Source organism: Mizuhopecten yessoensis, unplaced genomic scaffold (assembly GCF_002113885.1).
Source record: "Mizuhopecten yessoensis strain PY_sf001 unplaced genomic scaffold, ASM211388v2 scaffold11117, whole genome shotgun sequence".
NCBI classification, from domain to species: Eukaryota; Metazoa; Mollusca; class Bivalvia; order Pectinida; family Pectinidae; genus Mizuhopecten; species Mizuhopecten yessoensis.
The window spans coordinates 78,983-87,736 of record NW_018408888.1 but is presented as its reverse complement, the minus strand read 5'-3'; the positions used below and the strand labels follow the sequence as shown (position 1 = coordinate 87,736).

General features: G+C 37.3%; 1 protein-coding gene across 2 annotated transcripts; it reads left to right on the top strand.

Moving 5' to 3' along the window:
* Positions 1–524: 524 nt before the first annotated feature.
* LOC110466124 (malignant fibrous histiocytoma-amplified sequence 1 homolog) lies at positions 525–8,299 on the top strand. 2 transcript variants are annotated; one of them, XM_021522453.1, is made up of 3 exons: positions 525–1,343; positions 6,665–6,718; positions 7,038–8,299. In XM_021522453.1, the coding sequence occupies exon 3, from the start codon at positions 7,120–7,122 to the stop codon at positions 8,131–8,133; it is 1,014 nt and encodes a 337-aa protein (XP_021378128.1). In that variant the 5' UTR covers positions 525–1,343; positions 6,665–6,718; positions 7,038–7,119; the 3' UTR covers positions 8,134–8,299. The 2 variants fall into 2 exon arrangements, with proteins under 2 accessions (XP_021378128.1, XP_021378129.1); XM_021522454.1 differs by having other exon boundaries at positions 6,665–8,299.
* Positions 8,300–8,754: the final 455 nt, after the last annotated feature.

Genomic DNA, 8,754 nt, shown 5'->3' with positions numbered 1-8,754 from the left:
ACTCTAGTAATAGAATCAGGTTGTTCATTACTCACTTTGAGTGTTTGTTCATTAAATTAGGAGGAGATATGATATGTTTATTTTTATCTTAGGAGGAGCATACATTCACTGGAATAAATCTACCAAACAAACCAAGCTAAATGTCTCACAAAATGTTGATTACAAACCAAACTCGTCAAACTCTATTTAAATGTCACATTAAAGGTTAATTGCAAATCAAACTCAGGTCGATCTGTCTAAATGTCTCATAAAAGGTTGATCGCAAACCAACTATCTCCTCAAACAGTCTGCCGTTTAAAGGGCTTGATTTGAGTAACGGGTGGAATCAAACAGTGTACTTATACCGTAAATGGAAGGTGTCATCACATGAATGAATGTAAATGGCCTTAACTTGTCTCGACACTTTATTAAATGAAGTTAAATAGCTTATTTTCAAATTAATTAATTTTGAACTCAACTCGACAAGAAAGATAATGTTAAATAGTTAACCAATAAAACTTTAGCATTCAGAGTAAACATCTAGTAAATAGCAAAGTTTAGGAGCTTACCTATATGTGTTGTGAAACTCATGAATATTATAAACAACAGGATTCCGGTTGAGATAGGAGTTATGCATGTCCACACGTCAGGTTGTGTATTGACAAATGTATTGTGTATTGGGTTAGCGTTTGTCCCATATCGTTAGGGGTGGAATACCAATCAATGCCTCACTCTGGCGTGAAAGCCTGTACTGACAGCACGTTAATGGCAGACGAACGCGATAAGCCGCCTTCGGATCTACACATGTTACTTATAGACGCGTCAATTTCGTGGTTCATCGAACATTTGGATAGGATTCAACAAGGTCGCCATTGAAATCAAATTTCACTATCAATCAATTTTCAGCACGCTACATATAGTTATAACAGTCAGTTATAATCGTTATATTGTACACCGAATCCGGTGGTTGAGGCGAGGCGACAGTTATAGATATTCTGATGAGGCAGTTACACGGGACTAAATGTACGGTAATACACAATGTGTACTGAAAGTGTGATTGTTCTGAAAGTTATTGGATTAATAGGATCGGTGGTAGGACACCCGGAGTAGACAGTAGCTACATATGTGTACCGTACGTATCAGACAGATCCTACTATAAATGCCAATACACTCGACCTACCTTGTCTCGTCAGGATATACCTGCTTATAACGACAGTTTCATTAAATATTTATTGTGTAGCAACACCTGACAACTAAATTCAGTGCTAGATAAAGCAGTAAGCGGAGAGTTTAAGTGACAGCTTTGTTCAGTCTGTTAGTGATAACAATTCACGGATCTCTTGGTAGTGAACCATATTTCACTGGTAAGTATTGGCTATTGAGTGTACCTCTGATATTACAAAAAGATTGCATTAGAAAGAACAATGTTCAATAAAACCTGTTTTCCTCTTAACAATATATATATGTCCATGTCTATGTTTTCCGTTTAAGTGTAAGTTCCAGAAATTTACTGAATATCATTGAAATAACACTGTAATAAATATGTTATATTTAGACGTGTCAGCAAAGAAGCATGCGTATTGCTTAGCATATGTTTATGATAAATAAGTAGTGGGTGGTTATAACTAGATATATTCCTTTTGACGATTCAGATATATGGTAGAACCGTATATTCATTTTTACAATCATTTTTAATTCACGTATAACATGCCTGGTTGCCTATCAATGTCTAGTATGTTTTAACTCTGATGGTGTATTATATTAAGGACATCAATCGTAAAATATTCAAAGCACATTGCCCATTGCAGAGTTATGTTACAGAGAGTTCGTTACTGGGGATTCGTTATTCAGGATATGACTTTATTCGGGATGCACCAATCGAGACGGTCATTTATGATAGTATATTCAGAGTGCATAGGTCAGAGTTTATCACCCAAAGTGTATATTTTAGTTTATTACTTGGTACAATTATCAGAATGCATAATACCACAGTGTCAACACACAAGGACAGTATCAGCCATCACAATGTCAATAAGAAAAGAAAAGAAACCGGAAAGTGAGGAGACAATTGAATCTTCACATAAATTTATCGGAAGCGAAATCATGTCCTCCGTAGGAATAAGTAGTTCCTTGCACCATTTGTGGCACCCTTCATGATCTTCCGTCAAATCAATGACGGTATGTCAAGCATCAGTTATCTAACACGTGATGAAGGAGTCTTTGTTGTCAGGAAGGCTTTATTCCTAACAGACACTGAATTATCTTGATTGGAAACCCACTCTTGTTATCGACCGTAAGATATTGAAGTACCATGTCTAAGCAGTTCATTGACAAATGGGTCGGATATATCCCCAAACCATTATGTTTATGTCGGGCACGGACAGGAGATTCAACTGTGACGTGTAAACTTCACACTACTAAATACTGGGAGGCTGGGTAGGTCATTTGTGGAGAGAGAACAATCAACGTTCGTGGATTTGAACAGTTCAAAGGAAGGTTATCAAGTTTAATATTGTCATACACGAGGTAAAAAAAGATAGATGATTATCACGGAGTTGGTTCTGGGTTACGTTATGATAGCTTGAATGTTTTGGAAATAAATATATATGAATGTAACAATAAAGGGACGAATTATCATTTCAGCTCATTTATATGATATTCCTTATATAATTCAACTTGGTCAGAATAAAAAATCAGATTGGCACAATTAGTTGACATTGAAATCCAAGTAGTCTGTAGAAACATCCTTCCACCACATTCAATGTCAACCAAACTAAGATCATGTGTGCAATATCGTTCTCTGTGTATTTTACTAGCGTTTTGATGAATCTATAGTTGTCGTGTTAGATGAAAAAGACTGGCATATCAAACCCTTACGTTAAGCATGCGAAAAGGTGATTTACATAGCGGACAAGTCGAAAGTTGTTACCAAAAGCTATTTTAGATAACGATGTCGATTCAAGGGTCTTATTTATACACAAAACCTAGGGAACTCTCTATGATTTCTTACTCAGAAACACATTGATGAGTTAATACTTAATATAATGTTTTATTCAGAGAACAGTTCTCGGATGTCCATTAGTTTGAGTTTATCCAACCACCGTTATGTACTGTACTGTGAGAAACTTACTGTCAAAGTACATATTTTAGTGGGCTCAAATTTTAGCGTATTATCGAATTGTGAATTTGTCATAATACAAATTCCCTTGTCATAATTACTTAGCCTTAGAAATGTCTGTTTCATATTGGTCATGTTTGTAATATTCCTCATGCGTGCGATAAAACTGTATAGGTTAGCGCATTGATGAATTGGCGCACTCAAAATAGGAAAATTATATACAGATACTTCAATAAGCAATCATATTTAAAGCGTAAAATCTGCTAAAGTTAGCATACCACTAAAATATATGCATTAACATAATTCTCAGAAGCATACTTTGATTATTATACAAGTCCAATATTGATGATTCATTTGTCAGGTTATCTTTCTCAAGAACAAAGCAATTCCTTCGAATTATATATATATAATGGTTCACTACTTAATTTGCATGTTTATTCCAATCGGGTGTATAATTACTCTTCAAAGTTCTGTATCTTCCACCGTTAGGCAATGAAATGTCATATTATCGGGTGTTGGAAAATTTATTCAATGCGATTTAATTAATTGTTTAAATGTCAGTGTGTCCTAACGGACGTAATAGTCGATGTTGTATTTTATAACGGCATCAAGATCGATAAAATCCATACCTGACAGCCAGTCTAGTTGTCGTCATTAATTGTACGGTCGGTAAAGCCGTGCAGTACAGACAGGGGGACAGATGTTAAACCTTACTACAACATCAATCACAACGAGGCTTAGGGCAGAGACATATATTTATAATAATGTCAGATTTTTTATCGCAGCTTTAGGTAAATAATTATGTTACTAGCCTACAGGAATCAAATCAGTATAAAATAATCGAAAGGTTAGGTGGTGAATGAACTGATCTGGTTCGAAAGCGTTGGAAGGTTCAGTATTTAACGAAATAACTTAACGTTCTTATTTCAACATAGTTTACCAACCATTGTTTTATATTGATGTTCTCCTAAAAATCGTTATTTGTTTCAGGTTAAGAGATTCCCTATTATAAACACATCTTTTACTTGATTTTTTGACGTGCAGGAAATCTAGTCTTGATCAAAATCAGAATTTTGGAACTATAAAACTTCCTAAACCAAAACATTTTTGTGTTATCCCTGTCATATTATAATTTCCGTTTGACGTAATATATCAGTAAAACAGGGATAACAGAAATGTGTTCTGGTAGCCATATTAGTTCTGAATACCCTCTGTGTCTAAGTATACGCAGTCACATTCCAGTGATTACTACTTTTTTTTTTTTTACATGGTGACTTCCGGTATCTGCTCCGCCTAATTAAGATCGGTAAAGGCCTGAAAATTAAGTGTTAAGCGAACACGTCTACACAGATGCTGCCAATAGTAATTCTATGTTGGTAGAGTGTTCACAGTTACAAGGTATTTCGCATATCCGGGTTTGTATGTAAATTTGTACTGCATATAGTTCTACTTCGGTTTTTATGTCATGCAGATCACGGTTTTAACGAAAATCACCGGCACATATGGTCAGTTAATCAGTGGTTAAGGCACTGAAACCGAAACTGTTTTCTTTTAATTTCATCAAATTGAACAGCTTGATTAATATTTTGATGAATCAAATTAATGAATAAATTAATGACATAAAGACCAGACGAAAACAATAGTTATTTTCATTTTTCACTGTGGTAATTAAACATCCATATTAGAGACATCCAAGGTATATGCTGACCATGTTGTAAAGCTCTTTACATCAATTCCCTATCAGTGTAGCTATGATATATGTACAATTAGTGTGATTTATTGAATCGAATCAACATGGGGGTTGTCAAAGCAACGGGCAGACATTGTCATATCGTACCAGTTAATACAGTAAACGTGAGCAACTAGAACTGTGGTACTAAATAAAAAAGTATTCTTCCCCCTTTCATGTAAGTTGATTACAGATATCAAAGCCGGGTCGTTCTTTTCATCTACATTTTATTACATATTGACGTTCATTGGGACATGCTAGTGGGTACTGTCATCACCTCGACTTCGCCTTGACTGGGAGTTAATGCAGTAGGTACACTATGGGCTGTCAGTTTTTTTATACTGGAACTATGTTGTTGATGTATTGATCATGATTTCACTTTCGAGATAGGTTTTTTGCTAACTATGACCAAATAAATACTGAACATCCGTATAACCGTACTGGCAGCCGCTAGGTTACATCGAACAATCTCTCTCGTCAATATCATGCTAATCAAAGCCTCAAGGCAAAGGCTATAACGTGCCACTGTCCCTTCTTGTACAAAAAAAAATGTGTTAATGTCGACAAATCAAGCAAACCTCTTTGTGTGTGGGTTTTTCCTCCTATAAGAATATAAAAAGCAAACTCCTGTTCGAGTGAGTGTTTCTTTAATGAGTACACATGTTATAAATGGTATTGGTACAGGAAATTGGAATCTGAGGTGAAAGCCAGTGCTTGTGTGACATAGGTTCATTAGGTACGATTAAAAATAACACGTAAATACGATGATATACCCGACACAGTAGAGAGCCCATCCCGCCCCTAGTTTTTATATATGATTGTCTGTCTACCCGGGAATCCACTGTACTACTTCGCTCCATATCGCATATCTCTTGTCTATTCGTCATACTGTGTGTAATTGAACGCGTATGGACAATATTTACTTAAGCGATTATTCCGTTAAATTTATTTGCACAAAATAAAATAATGGGTTGAGCAAAGAATGGCTTCTTGGTCGACTCGACGAAATGAAATCAAAGGAAAGGTTTACGTCCGTTTCGGGTGGGATTGAAACATAAACATGCGCTGTGTAATGAAGGTCATGCAGAGCTAGTACCGTCTAATGTTATCGAATTGTTACTATCGTATCAGGTATATTTCAATATTTTCAATGCAGAGGAAAAGATCCCAAACCAAAGAGGAGTAAAAAGCATTACTGACGAAGTTGATTTTCGAAAACCAATTTTACGAGGTCGAATATACAAATCAATTCCGAAAGGGTACGAATCTCTCCACATCTAATGACAACTGAATATAGGTTGACACACACGTCTTAACGGGAGACGTTTAATGGCGACCCCGTATCGTTATGTAATAATTAGACTTTAAAGCCACATAGCTGCAGCACAGCTGCCATTCTTGAGGGAGATATATATGACAGTTTTATTGAATTTAAATTGCACACATTTATTATCAGTTACGTCATTCCCCGGCTACACGGCAATCGATTTAACGTTGGACCTGTCAAATTAACCAAACGTACTTCATGACTTTCACAATACACCTAATGCCAGAACCTCTATACACATTATATTATTATATCAGCCCAGGTGTATGATACTCGCACGATTCAAGTCTGTCTCTGTTTATCTTTTATATTCGATCACTTTTGAAAGCACCTTTTGAATTAAGAAACGCGTTTTTAAATAAGATTTATTTGATAAAGTAGCCTGTCAACTCGTGATTTTTATTGTTAAATGTGTGATAGAATGACAGAAACACATTAGACCTTTAAAACAACAAAGCCACACCATAAATATCTAATATCTTTATTAACCTTGATTGTTTTCTTTTTACAGAACAAAAGCCTCACTTTGGGTGATTCCGTGCGACAGTGACGTCATGACTTGCAGGTAACGTGGATAGTATTACAATTTGGAGTTAGCCTCAAAACGAAACAGATTTTCGACAGACTGTATCATTTTATTGAAGGGCAAAGTTGTCGGCCTGTTAAGAATATTAAAGAAACCGGAAGTTCACGACGCTCGCGGAAAGTTCAAGTGCAACCTTGAGTGCGCCAGCGGCATTTAGGAGTAAACGTTATGTTATATATAACTGCTCTCTATATCAATACCAAAATCGAAACGGCCTATTCAACAAGCACTTATAAACTCTGGCTTATGAAATATGACCTAGGGGATAGTTACTGACTTTCATTTTCTGTATGTTTAGGTGCCTGGGCCTAAGCATACCGCTCCAAAGCTAAGCCGCCTACAACGACAGTAACAGTCCTCATAGCAGGTGTTCTTCAAACATGGCGCACATCTACACACCTAGATCACTCTCCGATGTAAGGGAACTACGCATGCGAATAGAAACGGAAGATCCGTTGTTTTATGGATTAAAAAAGTTAAAGATGAGAGGACGAGATTTATCCAGTATTCCCCCGGCATTGTTTCACATCCGTGAGCTCGAAGTTCTTGATCTCAGCCCGGAGCGGCAATCGTGCCTCACATTTAGACTAATGTTCGTTCCACGTGCAATCTGCAAACTCGTCAATTTGAAAGTATTAGTGTTGGACACCAACGAGTTAGATGAAATACCGATCGAAATTACGAAACTAATCCAATTAGAAAGGCTGGCTCTTAGCAATAATCAATTTAGTTGGTTACCAGAAGGTTTCAGTAAACTCACAAAGTTAAGGAGTTTGCATTTAGCAAACAACGAACTTGAGGATTTCCCGATGCAGCTTTGTGAGATGGAGGGACTGGAGTTCCTTGACCTTTGTGATAACAAACTACACGTGCTTCCCGCTGAAATAAGCCGTCTGACTGAGCTGCACACATTGTTGCTTTTCTATAACCGCTTAGAAGCACTTCCAGATACGATTTGTGACATGACTAACCTCCGCTGTCTCTGGATTGGCAATAACCTCCTCAAACAGCTGCCCCGAGCCTTCGGCAATCTGAAGCATTTAGACTGGGGAATAAGGTACACTTCATCCACACTAGACGGCAACCCGCTGGTCAGTCCACCAATCGAAATATGTCGTATGGGACCAGACGCCATAGAAAAGTACCTAAACACCTCAAGGGGCGACATCGGCAGCCGGAACAGTCGGAAAGGTAGAGTAGACGCCGAGCAACAGCAAAATGGTGAGGAAAGTGATAGAGGTTCAAGTCGCAGTAGTAGATCGAAAAATGAAGGTGGTGCCGACGGTGGGAATACCAGAGCGAGCACTATACAGGACAGTCGGAGGAACAGAAGGACGCGCAGGGAGCGGAACATGCAGCTACAGGAATATTCCGACGAAGACGATAACGAATAGCTTTTTACAATCTAACTTCATTATCTGGAAACTACCTGGATCGTGGTGATAGAGGTCTAAAAATATACTAAAAAAACAACGATGCAAATTAATTCAGCAATATCCGGTGTAATGCTTGAATATTCTATTTTAGGAGGGCTACGGAAATAAATAAAATAGCTAAGAACATAATGTTAGATCATCATTGGTTCAAACCATCTAACAAGAATGGAGTCGTTACACAGACAACTTATGATTACGTTCCGGACATCGATGTAGATAGTTGCTGCTTTAAAATGAGTGATAGCGTATCCATGTCAACGAAGGTTTAGAGGTCAAGGACTCGCCACAATAGAACAAGTGTATGAACACAACACCAATAACTATGAGTCAGGTTAAGGAAAATCTTGTTATTTATTTGCACATGACTTTTTATTGTTATTCCTTAAAGGGGCTGGTCGGGGGGGGGGGGGGGGAAAAAAAAAAANGTTGTATCGAAAGTGAGGCAGTGAAGATAACAACAATAGCACGCCGTCTATCAGCCATGTCGGACTCAACTCAAGGGTCAAGTATGATGCAAGTGTAGAATTCCTACCTATATGTTGTTGTTAATTTTTACTCTTAGGGAGTGAATTTCAGCAA

Excerpts from the sequence above, each read along its gene's own strand:
- LOC110466124 (XM_021522453.1), top strand. The coding sequence starts at position 7,120 with ATGGCGCACATCTACACACCTAGATCACTCTCCGATGTAAGGGAACTA.